The 18,622-nt window shown below is 30.9% G+C and overlaps 2 protein-coding genes across 2 annotated transcripts; both read left to right on the forward strand.

Moving 5' to 3' along the window:
* The first annotated feature begins 3,353 nt into the window (after positions 1-3,353).
* Positions 3,354-6,984, forward strand: LOC120207756 (indole-3-pyruvate monooxygenase YUCCA6-like). Its single transcript, XM_039207177.1, has 4 exons — positions 3,354-4,076; positions 5,332-5,580; positions 6,526-6,648; positions 6,745-6,984. Exons 1-4 carry the CDS (start codon positions 3,378-3,380, stop codon positions 6,955-6,957), a joined length of 1,284 nt encoding a protein of 427 aa, XP_039063108.1. The 5' UTR covers positions 3,354-3,377; the 3' UTR covers positions 6,958-6,984.
* Positions 6,985-15,115: 8,131 nt separating this feature from the next.
* LOC120207766 (coiled-coil domain-containing protein 25-like) lies at positions 15,116-17,585 on the forward strand. The gene is made up of 6 exons (XM_039207186.1): positions 15,116-15,266; positions 15,387-15,514; positions 15,927-16,030; positions 16,115-16,202; positions 16,387-16,448; positions 17,306-17,585. Exons 1-6 carry the CDS (start codon positions 15,154-15,156, stop codon positions 17,456-17,458), a joined length of 648 nt encoding a protein of 215 aa, XP_039063117.1. The 5' UTR covers positions 15,116-15,153; the 3' UTR covers positions 17,459-17,585.
* The last annotated feature ends 1,037 nt before the right edge of the window (positions 17,586-18,622 follow it).

The raw sequence follows: 18,622 nt of genomic DNA on the forward strand, positions 1-18,622 counted from the left end.
TTACAACATTTATAAACTGGTCCAGCACAATCATCAAAATCTACCCAATTATTCATTTTTTTCTTGTCAAATTGATAGAATTTTCATTTTTTTAAAAATGCAAATATATTAATAAGCTCTTTAATTTTGTCTGTTTAAACAACCCTTTATACTTTTATTGTATTCAAATAAGCCCTTAAACTTTAATTAGTATTCAAATATGACCTTGTATCAATCCGAAACGAGAATAATAATATAAATGACCCTTATATGTTTAAGGATAATTGTTTTAATGTTCCTCTATCTATATTTTTTTCAATTAAGTCCCTATTTTACCTAATAAATTATGTATGTATCAGGTCAGGTCGAATGCATGTTATTTCCTTAAAACGAGTCAAATTTTAGGCTGGATAGTGCTTCCCTAAACTCAGGTCGAGTGGATGAGTGTTATGCTCATATTAAGTTCGAAATGATCAAAGACCCGACCCGATCCATATTTATCCCTGATTGAGTTTGTGGTATAAGTTAACTATCCCGTGACACCAACTCCATCGTGAAAAGATTATAATTTTTCTTCAAATAATCCTTAAATTATTATTTGGGTATTTAACTTTTATATAACCTTTAAATGAAACAAATAAAAATTTCTATTTAAAGATCAAACACAAAACTAATATCATTTCATACTTTCACGTGTAATAATATGTTGTATTAAATCTTATATATATACATAAAATTTTCATACACTCGAATTGTGGATGTGACAAAATTCAGTACAAATTAATATCTTATTTGAAATAAAAGCCAATTTAAATACGAATATAGCAAAGATATAGGGGCTTATCTAGTAAAAGCAAGCTGATTTAAGTTTCTTTTAATAATTTAGTATTAAATATTTGTATGAATTAATTGAATTAAATTTCATTATATCTTATCGGATCTGTCATATTATTTTAAAGTCAAATTCTTAATAATCAATCAATCAGGCTGCTCTTCGTAAATGTATTTAAATAATTCATTTTTTAAGGAATAAATGAATTTATATGAGATTGAAAACAACTGGCCAATACGATACACTTTGAAACATATATATATATGTGTGTGTGTGTGTGTGTGTGAGGATTAATTTTAGTATGTTGATTTTAGATAATTTGTTCCTTTTACTATTGTAGTCAAAATTACTAATATTGTTAAAATATTGAATTTTATATATTAATTAGATTATACTTTTTCTCTTTAATTAGTGTATATTTGATTATCTTAATAATCTACTCGTGCTTTAGATTATTAGATTAATTATTTCATATTAATAGGTGGTCATAGACAATTCAAATGTGTCGTGCTTGAATTGTGATAAACACATTTGTCAACGTGTTATTTCAATATTAATGTTGATGTTTTATCATTCACCGTTGATAATAGATGTGGTTATCTATTGGTCTTTACATTTTTTGTATGAAAATGATGGATTATTTTATCTCTTTTTGTAACATGTTTTTTGTTCGGTCTTGTAGCATATATTTTTTTAATTTTTTAAAGGTTGAATTTGATGCTATTTCTTCAAATGGTGTTTATTTGATCATCCTGTTGATATATCTATATTTTAGACCCTCAGGCTAGCTATTTTTTTCATTAAACGAAGAGTTTACATTTTCAAGGTAAATGTCAAGGCTTGAACCCACACAAGGTGAGACATCATGAGTATCCTTAATCACTAGGTCAGTTAATAGATCTCCGAACTAGCTATTGGTAAACTCTCACAATCACTAAAGATAGATCAAAATTGAATTATGATAATATCAATTTGCCATCGAGTCCATATTATTGTGTAAGTTTATATCTTAGTGTTGATGGTGTTATTTTTCGCTGTCGATAATAATGTTTGTTTGTATCTATCATGGGTTTGAATTGGTTAGTTGGTGAAGTTTATTGTTTTTGAAAGTATAACCTATGCATTAATTTTAATGATTTTAGTGAAATTCGACCTATATAATTGATTTATTTTATTTAATAAAACTATCCACGAGTTATTTTTTATGAAAAAAATCCTAAGTTGAATAGAATACAAGTACAAAACCGAGAAACACCTGTAATGACAGGGATTAACATCATTTCCTGATAAATTCAACACAGAATTTTCAGTGCATTAATGACACGACGCTCCAAGCTGTAAAAAATTGAAATTATTTTAGGCAATTGGATGAAGATATTGTGCAAACATAAGACCTTGTGGACAAGGATGTACATGGGTCAAACTTTATTGAGTTTTCTGTCTATTTGAATTTAATATAATTATTATGTTATTTTATTTATTATTTAATTTGATTTAAATTTAGGAAAGCTTTAACAACGACTTGTCTTTGATTTGATCCGACATTTATATATATAATTTTCATTTTCATTTTATAAAATAAGGATTTAATTGAAAAAATATAGAGATATGTATTATTTACAATTATTCATAATATATAATATATAATTATACTATTATCTTAGATTCAGTAAGAGATGTTTTACTTTAAACTCAAGTTTAAATTGATCTAATCTTATCATTCAAACACTCAATTAGATTCAATGATTTTTCTTTAAAATAATCTTACAAATTGGGTCAACTCGGGATCAATAATTAGATTTTGTAATAAGATTGATTTAAGGAAATATTGTGAAAAAAATAGATATAAATATATATATACATGAAATTTCATAAAATGATGAATTTGGAACATATAAATAATCGACGACCATTTTGTAACATTTAATAGTCATGGACTCAACAAAGTAATGTCTTATAGTCAAAGAATTATTTTATAACTTTTAATAGTCAAATGACGCAACATAACACTATCTTATAAATGAGATATCATTTTTATACTTTACCCTTAAAATATTTGGTTCCCCATCGAATACATCCAATTTCGACAATTATTATATTTACCTTAATGTGACATAATTCCATCATTTTACTATTAGTAATATTATGTAAATCAATAGCATCATTAAAAAATGGTCAAATTATAGTTTTTATCCCTTTAATATATTCAATTTAGAATTTTATTATTTTTACCCTAATATGACATAATTTGCTCATTTTGTTATCAGTAATATTTGCCCCTCCTTTACCACTTCCCAAACTTAATTCCACCTCATGAATATGAAAAAGAATTATTCAATGAAACAAAAGGAATATATATAAATCTATTTATACAGGGAGTTACTGACATATCACGATCTTTCTCTCTCTCTCTTAATTCTCCCCTTCTTTCATTCTTCCGGTTTCTCTCTCTGTGATCATCTTTCATGGTTGAATGAATGCTGAATAATTTCTAAACTTCTTAATTCACTTAGATGTTTTCTTCTCAGTTTTTGCTCTTCTTCTTTAGCTGAAGCTGGGAGTTTTTATGGAGTACTGTTTGAGAGAAATAAAAGGAAAACAAGCTCATGATCCCATATTTATCGAGAAGATGATGAAGTGGCCGTCGTCTCGGTGTTTATACGTTCCGGGGCCGGTTATCGTCGGCGCGGGTCCGTCGGGTCTAGCGACGGCGGCTTGCCTGAAAGAGAAAGGAGTCCCGAGCGTAATCCTCGAGAGATCGAGCTGCATAGCGTCTTTATGGCAGCTCAAGACATACGACCGCCTTCGTCTTCACTTGCCGAAGCAATTCTGCGAGCTTCCATTAATGGCGTTCCCCAGTGATTTCCCTACTTACCCTACCAAGCAACAGTTCGTGGACTACTTGGAAGCCTACGCTCAGAAATTCGATATAAAGCCGAGGTTCGACGAGACGGTTTCACAGGCGGAGTACGACGGAGCGTTGGGGTTTTGGCGAGTGAGAAGCGTTGGGGTTAAAGGGAAGGTTATGGAATACGTTTGTCGGTGGCTGGTGGTGGCGACGGGGGAGAATGCGGAGGCGATGACGCCGGAGATGGAAGGAATGGAGGAATTCGGTGGGGAGGTAAGGCATACGAGTTGGTATAAGAGTGGAGAAGAGTTTAGAGGGAAAACGGTATTGGTTGTGGGGTGTGGGAATTCAGGCATGGAGGTGTGCTTGGATCTTTGCAATCATAATGCAAAGCCTTCACTTGTGGTCAGAGACACAGTAAGAAATCTCTTCTTTATCTATCATTTTTAATCATAAATATTCAAAATTACAACCTATAATACAATTATAATTTTAATCATAATATTAAATTACGATTATGATCGTGATTATAAATGTTAGAAAATTACAGTGTAATTTGTTTCTTAAAATAACTATATTCTAAAATTGTGGATATAATTGTGATATTACAATAATCTTAACGCTCCTTATTGTACCATAGTAGATAAAACCTAAAGTTTTTAGAGAATTTTAGGTTTTTCCCTCAATTTTCATATAAATAGCTAGAACAGGGGATGACAATCGTCGAGTTTATGGTTAATCTGATTTAACTCGAAAATAGTATCTTTTTCTTTCGAAATTTGACCTTAATTAAGAGAAATTTCATCACATTTGATTTTTAGAAACAAAGAGAGGTAGGATTCAGTTATCCTATAAAAATTAAAATGTTTTATGATTATTTAAAATTATTGGATAATTGAATATAAACTATTGAAATTAGCAGTAGAAAATGATAATATATTTACATAAAATAAAAAATAAAAATATAATTATAGCCGTCTATTTTTACTCATACAACCATGTTAAATTAATATAAAACAAAAAGTTTTTTTATATTATGTAACTAAATCTTAATTTGTATATATAATTCTTATTTTATTCAATAAAATAGTGATATAATTAAAAAATAGAGAAATAAATATTATTGTAAATTTTCTTTAAAATATAAAGGATATTTACATTATTATGTCGAGACAAATCAGGTAGAGTATTTTTACCATAAATTCAAATCCAATCTTATTTTCTATAAAGAACTTGACCTAATTTAACTCAATTCCAAATTTTTTATAAAAAAAATTATCTTATAAAGTCAGTTCCAACCAAAATCGGATGAAACCTAATCCTATGCCCATTCATAACTAAAACCTTGTATGTATGGCTTCAAGTTCCAAAGATTTGATCAGTTGTAAGGCTGCTTTCACATGTTTACTACTACCAAAATTCGGTAGACAAAAGGAAAAGAACAAAGATCTTTGTTCTTTCACTTTCTTGGGTTTCCCAAGCATGCGCAACGTAGTAAAATACATAAAAAAACAAACCATAGGATTTTGTCTAGTCTATGTTGTCCTAATCATAAACAAAATCTAAGGCGGCTCGATTCATCCCATCAATCAAAATCCCATGTTTTTTTTATGTTATCTTTGTTTCATGTGTCCATTCAAACTGTTTCCTTTACTGTTTTTTCTTCTGGAAGGTCCATGTCCTCCCGCAAGAGATGCTAGGGATACCGACTTTCGGGTTGTCCATGTGGCTGCTCAAATGGCTGCCGTTGCGGCTCGTCGATCGGTTGTTACTGATTGTGTCTCGGTTGATTCTCGGCGACACTGCTCGCTTCGGATTGCCCCGGCCGGAGCTGGGTCCTCTTGAGCTGAAGAATCTGTCGGGGAAAACACCAGTTTTGGATGTTGGCACGCTTGCTAAAATCAAAAGTGGAGACATTAAGGTACTTTACCCTTTTGATACTGATATCACATCACTTTTTTTCCCTTGACAACTAAATATGGAGTGCTTGATTGATCCTATAATAGTATGTTTTTCAATAAAAGTATATGGGGATGGTCATAGGATAGGGTTTTTGTCCCGAGTATATTCAAGTTGAGTATAATATTTTTTTTATTTTTCACTTAATCTGATCTAAGTTTTAAAAAAAATTAGATTCAAAATTCGACTTAGTTTTTGAGATAAAAATTTGTACTCAACCCGACACCTATATAATTATCATTTTTATCATATAAAATAAGGATATAGTAGAGAAAATGTAGAAAGAGGACATCAATTATCCTTAAATATATAAAAAAAACAACTATACTATTATTCTTCGGTCACGTCAAATAATTTTTACCCTAAACTTAAACCCTAATCCAATCTTATCATTTAAAATCTCAAACCAACCTGACCCAAATCTACTTAATTTTTTTTATAAGATTGAATCGGGTCATATCTCATATCGAAGTCGAATAGACCTACCTTTTATCACATTGATTCTTGCTAACCCTAAATACGTTTGATATTGTATTTTCAGAATATTTGTGTTCAATTTTAGCACAAGTGATATAAAGTCACCAAAAAGTAACTTTTAAGTCTTTTATCATTGCTTTGAACCCTACTATGAGTGTGATTTAATCCCCCATGATGCCAAAGATTTAGATTATTGTTTACTCCGAAAGTATTAGAGGTAAAAAGGTGTTTTTAATACCACCAAAAGGGATACAAGAGACGAAAACTCAAGATTAAAATCGAACATAAATATTTAAATTTATAATATTAGACCTACCGGAGGGATTAATAATTAATTGTATGAAAAATATTAATACAAAAATTTATCTCAAATGAGTCGAAATTTTTGTCAAGCGTCACAATTCTTAATTTGGAACCATTGTTGATGTAGGTACGTCCAAGTATAAAGAGCCTAAAACGACACGCCGTGGTGTTTGTTGATGGCAAAACCGAGAACTTTGATGCAATCATATTAGCAACCGGATACAAAAGCAATGTACCCTCTTGGCTAAAGGTATACAAACCCTAAATTCACTACTTTTTCTCTCCTTTTTCACATGCTAATGTTCTCCGTAACTAAAATAAAAGAGAAATGGAAATGCTTTTACAGGAAAAAAAGATGTTCTCAGAGAAAGATGGGTACCCTCGGAAGTCATTCCCCAATGGGTGGAAAGGTGAACGTGGGCTATATGCCGTGGGGTTCACTAAACGTGGATTGCTCGGTACATCGATGGACGCTACGAAGATCGCATGCAACATTCAACGGTGTTGGAACGACGAGGCTAAGCATCGTTTGCCCTTCGCTCCACTTTTTCCCCAATGATCATAGCTTTGATTGTTTTTAAGTAAGATGAGAGATAGAAACATATTTTTGGTTAGTAAAGCATACATACTACATATGGGCAGCTGTGGATTTTGATATCGGACATGTATTCGTATCCGAAACTCGACCGGACTATGATGTCTACTTCGGTTTAAGAAGGGAAAAGTTTGAGCAAAGGGGGGGGAGACCCTAGACAACCTTAGATATTGTACATTACTAATACTATTTCATTTTCGTGTTATTAGGCATCACTTTTTCTTTATTTTGAGAGAGGAGGAATAGAGATTGACCAGGGCAAGCTGATTAAAGGATGTTTGGTATTTATTTTGCAAAGCAATATGATTCGGTCTTTTAACTTGTATTTTCCAAAAGAGTTTGAAATTAGGAGTAATTACATGATATTATTATATTTTTCTCCTAATATCTGATCTTAATTCTGTTTCTAAGTGGATGTGTATTATGTAACAAGGCAATTCCGACAAATGCTTGTTTCGCTCCGCCTTACTCGTTTTTAAAATGACTATTTATCGCATTATAATATTATGTATATATTAATTTTATATATTTATGTTATGGAGAAGGACTATGATTTATTTATACTGTGTAAAATTCATTAATTTACACGAAATTATAGTTATTGGATGAATCTAAATGGATGATTTAATTTAAAATAAAATTATTTATTTTATGTGAAAATTGACAAAAAAAAAGATAATATTAATGTGCAAACTTTTACTCTCAATCATCTATTTAGATTCATCCAAACAACTATGTTTATGTGTAAAACTATTAGTTTATACAATGTAGGTCGATGCTTCCCCTATGTTATTTTATATTTATATTATAAATATACCAAAATATAATTATAAATTATGTTCATTGATAAATGAAGAATAAAATATAAGGTGTTAAAACATGGACTTAATATCCAAAATAATGGGTAATTTATAAGACGCGTCCCTAGACATTTTCAGGTTCACGATCTGGCCTCACAAGTTTGTTTTGTATTCATATCAGTCCTCATTTTCTTCAAATTGATTTCTTAGTTTTGAATATTGATGAGTGTTTTATATTGCATATATTTATTGTTATTTATTCCTTATTTTTCGATTAGATATTACTGATTTATCTTTATTTTGGACATGAGTTTTATTGGATTAATTAGCCCAAAATGTAGCAGATTTCGATGGTCCAATCAACATCTTGAATATTTAATTGGAATTTATCTGATATAAGGTTATCCATAAGATGGAGCATAATTCAACGAGAAGTACAAGACTTAAATATTTATTTTTTATCTTTTGTGATAAGCCTTTTTATTTAGGATTTTTAGTTTGATTATTTTATTTAAGAATTAGTTATTTTATTAGAACTCTTGGTAGGATTTTTAGTTTGATTAGGAATTAATCATTTTATTTGCTTAGAACTTTTTGGTTATAAATGCTCCTTAGGTTTACCCTTTGAACTCATATTGGAATTTATATTCCATTGGCTATTTATTGAAGTTCTACTTTTCTTTCATTATTTTCTTTTCACAATGCTAAGCATGATCCAATCCATATGCTTAGCTAAATCTATTTTAAGTGATAGCTGAGCGACGATTCAATCCATTTAGTGATAATTGAAAAGCGCTTCATACCTTCAAGTATCTTTCTTGATTTTTGACAAACAAAGTTAGGTAATCGACTTAATCTTTAAATTCTTTTCACTTTCAATTGAAAGATTGCACATTAGCTTGAATGTTGTTTCGATTTACCGTTAGGGAAGAGAATTTGCTTGTAGCAAATTTAAACCCCTAAGAACAAACTTAGTAGTAGGGATGGCAACAGGCCGGGTTCGGGCCGAGTATTGGTCCCCTTTGTCCCCGTTTAAAAAACTTGTACCCGTCCCCGCTTAAAAAACCGTGGGGATTTAAACGGGGATCCCCATCGGGTAATCGGGGAAAACCGCTGGGAAACGAGTATCTCCGTTTAGCATAAACGGTTATTTAAACGGGTATCGGGCCGGATATATATATTTAAATTAAATATATAAATATTAAATATATATATATTTTTAATTTAATTTAAATTTATTAATATTATATATATGTAAAATAATTATTTTTAATATTTATCGGGCCGAGTATCGGTCTGGATAATCGGGTAATCGGGGCGGGAATTACTAAACCCGTCCCCCATCCCCGTCCCCGTTTAACATAAACAGTTTTCCCCGTCCCATCCCCGTTTAGCATAAACGGTTTTTCCCGTCCCCGTTTAATTCGGTTTTGGGTTTTCCCCGTCGGGTTCGGGTTTTTTTGCCATCCCTACTTAGTAGTGGTCCGCTAAGGGAAATCAATATCAAGTTCGATTCTCATTGAGATGCGTAATCCAAGTACGGGCTTTTCCAACATTAAATAAGATATTTGTTAACATCAATAGTCGAAGTTAAATCCAAACAAGGATTAATTTTCAATAATTGATTTTGGGATTAATTCACATGAGAGAAGAGCAAGTTATAAGGGTTGAGCCTTGTAAACTGTAACTGATAAGATTTTGAAGTAAAATCTATTTCAATGATTGAGACGAGTCGAGTCAAACCAAAGCTAAAGACTATCTCCTATCATTATCTCTTTCAATTATTTATTTTTATTTTATTTAATTTTAGTTTATTCAATTAAATTCAATAAACCACCCCTTTTATTTTATTTTGTAGATTTTTAGTTAGAGATCAAATCAGATTTAATTAGAATTTCCTTAGACCATATGGATCAATCCTATTTCTCTATATTATTTTATTTATTTAAATTGAGAATTAGGTTTATTTATTTGACAATTACCGATGCTTGTCAAATATGTTTGATTTAATCCTAAATTAATATTATTCAGATACAACAGAGTCCTTTAAACCTTAGGTTTCTTCCAATTTAGACCCACTGAATTTGAATTTCACTTAAATTTTTTTAAATTTTCTCAAAACTTTTAACTCGAAATTTGGAGTGTGACACAGACTTCAGGGTTACCCCCACACCAGCCACAACTACCATCATTAGTCAAGTAACAATGAAGTCTCTCATCATTTATCAAAAGATGACCTCGATAAATTAATCAAAGCTAGATCTTGATCCTAAGCAATACGTGATAGTGCGAGATTACATTCCAAGAAGGTGCAACAATAATAGTATACATAATAAAAGTACTACAATGTTTTTAAATATATTAATTTAAATTATACTTTAAATATCTAAATAGGTTAAAAATATATTGATTCAATGAGTATAAAATAAAATAAAATTAAAAAATAAAGAACGAATATATAAATTTATGAATTAGAAGACAATTTTAAATAATAAATGTATAGTAGTTTAATTCGTATATACAACACAAATCAAACGACCTAAGAGATTTGTTGTTATTAATTGAGATCTTAAATTTTAGCATCGTGTATACTAGTAATATGACTAGAACTCTCATTATCAAAAAATTAATTTTTTTTTAAATAAATATTAATTTATATCCACATTTATTATAAAATAATAGTCCGTATACAATAAATCTTATTTATGACATTCAAATTAGACCACCACAACATCTATGGTTCACAACTTGTCATGTTCCATCTCTGTTGGACCCCCACCTTTGAGCTTTTATTACTATCAACTGTCATTTCCCCGTGCTTATCTCTTTATTCTTCTTCTTCCTCGATCTCTTCATATTTCATTTTAAAATTTAATTATTTATATATAATCTATTCATCAATTAATTCAATTTAAATATTATAAAAATACTAAAATGAGATAATCCAATAATTATCTAGAAAAATAGAATTATTTTTAAAATAATTTTTTTTCTACAATAAAAAAAATAAATGAGTCAAATTCGTTTTATATATAGAGATAATTGCAATAATATTAATCTCTATCTATTATTTTCAGTTACATCCTTATTTTACCTGATAAAAATAGAATTATATACATGCGTGTCATATTGTATTAGTGTCAGATACATTTTTACTAAAAAAAAATTAGATTAAATTTCATTAGCGTAGTTTCTTAAACCCAAGTCGAATTAAATGACAAATAAAAAAATATAATATTCAAATCAAATTTAAATTGACCAAAACTCAACTCAACTCAACTTCATAGTCATCCCTACTTATCATTACACCCAAAATTTATTGATTTTAATTTTTCTTCTTTAAATATTCATATGATTAATGAAATCTCTAATGACTCACTACATGAGCATTGACCGACCGACTGACCAACCAACTTTAGCTCTTCAGGCTATTAATAATTGGCATCTTACTTTTATGATCAAAGAAAGAAAATGTTGTAAGGACCCCTTTTTAACTAATTAATGTAATATCCCTAAACATCTTTTCTTATCCTTAATTAATGCTATTTAGTTAGCTCCCTCTCATGATTTACATGAACAAAACAATTTAAGTTTCTGAATTTGAACGCCATTCCAAAAATTGATCCTATTTCTTTTTTATTAAGTTGAGTTAACGAGTCCTATTTTAAAAATTAGTTTTTTTTAAATTTTGTTAGATGAGCCGAGTTTATTAAATTCGGTTAGAGTTAAATCGAGTTGAGTTTTCAAATTTCTATTCAAATTTAATTATAAATATTTATAATGTTATGGAGTGTGTTGGTCCAATTTAATGAGTTTCTCTATATATATATATTCATTCTTTTTCACATTGCAATGCTATTTAATATATCAAATGTAATCTATAATTGTAGAAATATATTTTTTAAACAAGGTATTTTGGAGATAAAGTGTTAATTGAGTATAACGGAAATAAGGAATTAATGAAAAGAAAGAATTTACAAGAAAATTATAGTAAAAATCAAAATTTCAAATTACAAAGTTGAAAGATTAAATTATAGAAAAAGTAAATTGTTATTAAGAATAAGATTTGAAGTTACGTATAAATTTTATAGTAATATAGGAATTTGTGATTGAAATTTGATCTAAAATGAACTTCAAATGAATGAGGAATTAAGAATGAATATTCAATCAAATTAAATTGAATTAATAAAATTTTGAATTAGTCAAATTGACAAGTTATATTTTATTATTTAAACTTTGTTTCAAACTGAATCAAATTTTGCATTTACTTAATTATAAAATTAACAGACACTTATAAAGTAATTAACACCCAAAAAAAGCGATTCTAACATCACTGTTTTTTTTTATTAAGTTGAAGGTGATTATCAAGTTGTATCTGTTGTAAGTATTATCAATCATTTGACAATGAACATTCAATCACTCTTACAGTCGGTAATGTTCGAACCCATGAATTCTAGGAATAGTAACAATTCTTTTAATCACTGAGGTAAGTTGGTTCATATTTTTTTTAATAACTAAAACTCAAAATATGACATTCATGATATAGATAACTCAAAAAATAATAAATACATATAACTTATTTATTAACCTATTAGAATTTATATAAAATAGACATAATTATCTTTAGAGATAAACTATAATTTTATGTTAAAAAATACGAATCTTTAAAAAAGGGAGTGAAATTAAATTTTTTAAAATAATATAAAAATAGATCTTTAAAAGAAATACTTAAATTATATAAGAATTTAGAAATTTTAATATACCAATCGGCCCAACACCCTTCTATGATATCCATCTCTGATTACCTTAGGTGAAATACAACAGAAATCGACAAGTCACGTGCAATGCAAGACTTGTAACAGGCGCTGGTCGCCAAGCCTGTAGACATAACATTGCATCGATCCATTGGTGCTACAGAAAACAACGTTTGGAATATGCTCAACTTTCCAATGATCGGCTCCTTCATCAGGCACCAACTTCAGAGCAAAGCTATTCGGCATGTTATGGAATGCCAAAGGCTTAAGGCTTTTTAAACAAGAAATCGTCCATGGCAGCTCCTGCAAGTACGGACAGGGTCCGATCGACAACCATTCGAGCGAAGGGAACGCTCCTTCATCTATCGTCAATCTGTTCAATCCGTTCAACATCCGAAATGCTAGTTCTTCGAGTCTCTGAAAGTATCCCTTCTCAAAATGCAGCTGAGCTCCATCATATCCATTTGTCAGCTGAAACTTCAACAGATTAGGCACAACTCCAAGGATTTTAAGCGAGTCATCGAATATTCTCGACCAGTGTAAGCCGATTCTGACCAGGTTGTGATGATGATCCTACAACCTTTGTTATTATCTAACAAAACATGTTCTATACTATTCCAGAAATCTTGGTTCCACACATCATCAAAGACAGCAACATACCTCTTGTCATGTAAATATTCTCTGGATTTGCTGATGAGCTCCTATTCATCCATCCGACCGATCGCCTCGGGAGGCGACTCTTTCCTCGCCTCGGGAGGCGACTCTTTCCTCGCCTCGTGAAATCGTTTCAAGAGGGTCCTCAGCAGCTCTTGCACCTGGAATGATTAAGATACTGTGACTCAAGCATGGCAATCGAAATGTTGAACCACAGTCTGGTTTTCATAAACTTTCCTCGCAAGAGTCGTCTTGCCGATCCCGCCCATGCCGACGAGTGAAACAACGGTGCTCACGGATGGTCCGGATATCAACCTATGGACCAATTCGCTTCTCGGTGAAACGATTCCAACGAGCTCATTGTCCTGGACAAATTGCAGACCAACTCGAGGATCACGTCGAGCCACACCGGTATTACCAGGCATGTTCAACCCGTATCTCCTTCGTTTCTGGCCGATTTCTCGAACCGATATCCTGATATCTCGAAGCTCCGACGCTATCTCGTGAGTCGTGACGTTTCTTCATGCTCTTGAGGAATTTAGCCACTTTACACAGGTAAGCCTTGATGAAACCATGGTGTTCATGGCTGTTAACGACATGGAGATGGAGGATGTCATGTAGCCATCAATGGCGTCTTCAATCCTGAATGCTGTTTCTCTTACAAGCTTCACCCATGTAATAATACTGGTGGAACCCTGATCTCTGGCCGCCATTGCATCTGCTTCTTTTAAGAAACATGTGATGAACTCGAGCTCGAGCTTGATGTCTTCAACTTCTTCATGGACGCCTCTGAGCAACTCGACGTCTTCACTCAGCAAACTGGTTAGCTTCTCCGTAGCCAAACTCGCAGCCACTTCGGCCATCGCAATTTCATTCAAATCTTGGATGAAAAAATTAAACAGAAATCACCGAATATGATTTTTGGGTTAAAATTGTTGAAACAGAGACTTTGTTTACAGGAAATTGCTCGTTCTTTTGGAATCTTCTAGTATTTCTATTTTCTACCCACAAATGGCTGAATTTTCCTTTGTTATTGCCCCACTCCACAAGTTGAGAAAATTAATTGCAAAAGAATATTTATTTTGAGTAATATTTTGTGATAAATGTGCAATATAAAGTTTATAAATTCTCCTTCATCTAAACCTTTAAATTTAAGAATCAGAATGATCTATTGATTTTGGTGGTAAAAGACTTAAGTTTGAGCACTAAGAATTTTAGGATATAAGAATTTAATGTCAAATGGTTGAGAGTTATCTTTGAACTACTTTGTAGTTATCTCAGATTATAAAAAAAATTAAGAATGACATAATGTCTCACTTAGTTCCCAACATTTACCAAAATAATCATTTAACGAATAATAAAGATCAAAGTGAATATTCGATCAAATTTTAAATATTTTTTTCCGTGAAATGAAACGTTGGGAGATAAAATATTTAAAAAAAGAAAGAAAAAAGAATAAATGTCAAAATAATTAATTTGATAAACGTTGGTTAAAAGAAATATAATGAAGTAATATATGACTCTACGTAGTTAAAAAGAACGTTGTTTACTTAAATTTAAACAATTGTATCATGAGAATAGGCGTACATTATTAATAATTAAAAAATATTTTAAACACGAGCACTTCATAATTTTTACATACTATTAAAAAACATTAGAAATCTAAAATTTTATATTTTAAACTCTAAACTTTAAGAAATTAAATATTAAATAAAATACTTGACGGGAAAAAAAAAGATAAATTAAAATTTACACAATATTATATAATTTTTCATATATTTATATTCATAATAATATAAATTTGAACACAAATATTAACATCAATTTACACCATCTATATATCATATAATGCTTCAAAAAATAAATAAATATATGCAGGAGTACACCATCTTGAAGGGGAGGGAGGAAAGCCCTAATTTTGTCCCAAAAGACGAATCTTGAAGGGGAAAAAGATGGTTTTTTACTTCAAAACCCGACCCGAAGCTGGCGATTACACCATCTTCATGGGTCTTGACAAGTACGAAAACGAGGAGCTCATCAAATACGGTTTCATCGAAGATATCTGGTAATTACTCATTTGATTTCGCTATTGTTGCTATAAATGACGGTAAATTAGGTTTCTTTTTCCCTTCCCTCTTTTAAAATTACATATGATTCGATTTTTCTTCTTTTTGTTTCATTTCAGGTTTCATGTGGATAAAATGTCTTCTGCCCATGTTTATTTAAGACTTCAAAAAGGTCAAACCATTGATGATATAGGTGAAGGTTTGCTCGAAGATTGTGCTCAGCTTGTCAAAGCTAATTCCATCCAAGGTTTATTTTAATTTCATCATTCTTTGTTTTTTTAGAATTGTTAGTGGTGAGCAACAAAACTCGGTTCAAAAAATTTGAATTTTTAGTAATTATTATATTGATTTTCAACTTCTAGTCGAGTCCTCAACATATATGTATATAGCATATAAAAAGAATATGAAGAAGTATGTATATTGTATATGGTTATTAAAGCAATGTAATATTATGAATATTTAAAATTAAATACTCGAATTTTATAAAGTTGACTCGGATCGAAAAAATTTCAAATAAAGTTTGAGTTATAAAATAGTACTTGCGAACTCTACTTGAAATTCTTTCTGGATTTTATCTAATACTCACCCTAAGAATTGTATTTTTATTATGTTTGATATCATAAGTTATTAGGTTGTAATATAATTTTTATGTGAGTTAGGCAACAAGGTGAACAATATTGATGTTGTTTACACTCCATGGTCCAATTTGAAGAAAACTCCTTCCATGGATGTTGGCCAAGTTGGCTTTCACAATTCCAAGATGGTAAACCTTCTTTATTACTTTGAATATTGTCACAATATTTTGTTCTTTTTTAGGTTCGCTTTCTGGTTTTATCATGCGATTTAGGTTCGGACCGTGAGAGTGGAGAAGCGGATAAACGAGATAATTAACAGGTTGAACAAGACTAAAGTCGAAAGGAAACCTGACTTGAAAGGTATGTGAATGCCTGTGGTGTAATTTCGATCATTTTGTATTTCGCTTGGTATACGCAGTAATGTAAGTTTTGCCTTTTGCATCTTCAATTCTACCACTCATTTAGTATATCGAAGTTAGAATTCTTTTATTTTATTTTTATCTTTTGATCAAACTAACGCCACTAATGTAATATGTTGTTGCAGCTGAGAAAGAAGCAGTTTATGCAGCGGAAAAAGCAGAGAGAAAGCAACAGCTGAGAGAAAAAGTGAGCCCCTTTTGTCTTCAATTGTTTTTTTCTTATTTCTTCAATTTATATTGACCAAGTTAGCTTATCTACGGGTATGCTATCGAACATGGATATCCTTACTGGTTGTAGCATTAAAGCAAAAGTTATCATACTCGATTTTGCTTAGGGTGAAAAAATAGTTATATTATAGCAGACCCGTGAAGATGAGGCAGGAGTTAGATGATCCATAATGAATAAATCATATGGGCACATAAGCGTTCATTTAGTTAAATATATGCACAATGGTGCAGTTTTATATACATGATAATATATGTAGATTTTGGTTTATACGGGTATGGTATTGAACATGGATATCCTTACTGGTGGTAGTATGAAAGCAAAAGTTATCCTAATCGATTTGATATTGGCTACGTTAGCTTATGGTTTATACCGGTATGCTATCGAACATGGATATCCTTACCGGTTGTAGCATGAAAGCAGAAGTTATCCTACTCAATTTTGCTTAGGGTGAAAAAATAGTTATATTGTAGCAGATTTGTGAAGCTGAGGCAGGAGTGAGATGATCCATAAAGAATAAACCACATGGACACATAAGCGTTCATTTAGTTAAATATATGCACAATAGGGTAGATTTATATACATGATAGTATATGTTGATTTTTGCTAGCACACAAATATAATAAAAGGCTTGGGGTCTGTGACACAATGTTCGGACTTGTGTTCAATGCCTTCTTTTTTTCTGGCTGGATAGTTTAGGGTAAGAATTTCATGTGGCTGTATTCATTGGATTTGATGTTTTACAATTCATGCACAGTGTCATCGTGTGCACGTTTTAATCGGATATTGAAAATGAAACCATTTGATTTCTTTGGCAGAAACGACGAGAGGAGCTTCAAAGGCTTGAAAAGGAAAGACAAGCAGAAATAAGAAGTTACAAGGGTCTGATGGTCTCTGAAAATATGATATCAAACAAACAAATTGCAGCCACAAGCAAATCTCTCCAGGAACTAGAGGAGGATTTTATGTGAAATTTATCGGTATTTCATCACCGACTACGAATTATTATAGCTGCCGGAAACTTGCTGTCCTTCAAAGAAGGGTGTTTTCTGTTACCTGACTCAGGTTATTACCTCCATCGGTTTTGATAAGAAAAAAGAGAATACAAATGGTAGAGCGAAGTCAAGCTCGAATGTGGGCGAGATGAACTTCTGCAATAGGTGCCCTGGATTCTACCAAACATTATTCTAATCTCCATTGTTGATTAGGTGTTGCATCTTCTTTGATTTATGTTCTATTCTGAATGCAAATTTGCAAGATCATGCCATATGGTAGCATGGTTCTAATATTCTTGTTCTTGTGACGGTTCTACGATGTATGCTCACTCTTGTGCTTATAGTTTTCGACATTATTTTTCTTGAATTCGTTACTTGGGAGTCCGCCGGTGCCGGTAACTGGATACATGTCATCTGAGCTAATATTCAGTCGGCTTGACGAAGGATGTGTGGTAGGGGCCTTTGCCACCCCTGAATTTTTTGGTTAAACAACATCTATGTCATCAGTTTTAAAGTTGCTCAACTTCAACCTTGACATCCTCTCCCCCAACCCCAAGAAACATATGGTTTAATTTTATTTTAGGTCTCTACCAGTTTCGAAATTATTTAATTAAATGTTTGAAAGATTATCAATTATTTAATAATGAATGTTCAAACACCCATGCATAAGGGATAATAATTTTCTTTTTAATCACTAAGGTCGTTTGGTTTGTGTCCATCGAAATCGAAACATTAAGACGTTGAATGCATGTTTGTGTTCATGATAGTTTATTATTTGTCAAAAACAAATTATGATATTTTGAAACATGGAGGCGCATACATAACTATTTATCAAGTTTTTAGTTTTGAGGGCTCATATTTAATTAAATATTATCATTCTTAATAATGGTGGTGAAAAATATATTGGGGTTTTTAATGTTCTCATTTGTTTTATTTAGGGTTTAGATAATAATGAAATAGACATATCTGTGAAGTATTTTTTTAACTATCAGTATATGAAATAATATTTCTTTAATTAATACACATTTATTATAGAGATAATGCAATAATAAATTTAATTTATTATTTTGTATTAACAATAAATTATAAAGATCATCCAATAATAAATTTAATTAATTGTTAAATAAGTTTTTTAAGAGT

The sequence above is a fragment of the Hibiscus syriacus genome, unplaced genomic scaffold, assembly GCF_006381635.1.
Source record: "Hibiscus syriacus cultivar Baekdansim isolate YM2019G1 unplaced genomic scaffold, ASM638163v2 tig00015339_pilon, whole genome shotgun sequence".
NCBI lineage: Eukaryota > Viridiplantae > Streptophyta > Magnoliopsida > Malvales > Malvaceae > Hibiscus > Hibiscus syriacus.

Bases quoted from the DNA above. Each gene is read 5' to 3' on its own strand.
- LOC120207756 (XM_039207177.1), top strand. From the start codon at position 3,378: ATGGAGTACTGTTTGAGAGAAATAAAAGGAAAACAAGCTCATGATCCC. The intron at 5,581-6,525 runs GTACTTTACCCT...TTGTTGATGTAG, and splicing joins TCAAAAGTGGAGACATTAAG to GTACGTCCAAGTATAAAGAG. The intron at 6,649-6,744 runs GTATACAAACCC...ATGCTTTTACAG, and splicing joins ATGTACCCTCTTGGCTAAAG to GAAAAAAAGATGTTCTCAGA.
- LOC120207766 (XM_039207186.1), top strand. From the start codon at position 15,154: ATGGTTTTTTACTTCAAAACCCGACCCGAAGCTGGCGATTACACCATC. The intron at 15,267-15,386 runs GTAATTACTCAT...GTTTCATTTCAG, and splicing joins GGTTTCATCGAAGATATCTG to GTTTCATGTGGATAAAATGT. The intron at 16,449-17,305 runs GTGAGCCCCTTT...TTTCTTTGGCAG, and splicing joins AGCAACAGCTGAGAGAAAAA to AAACGACGAGAGGAGCTTCA.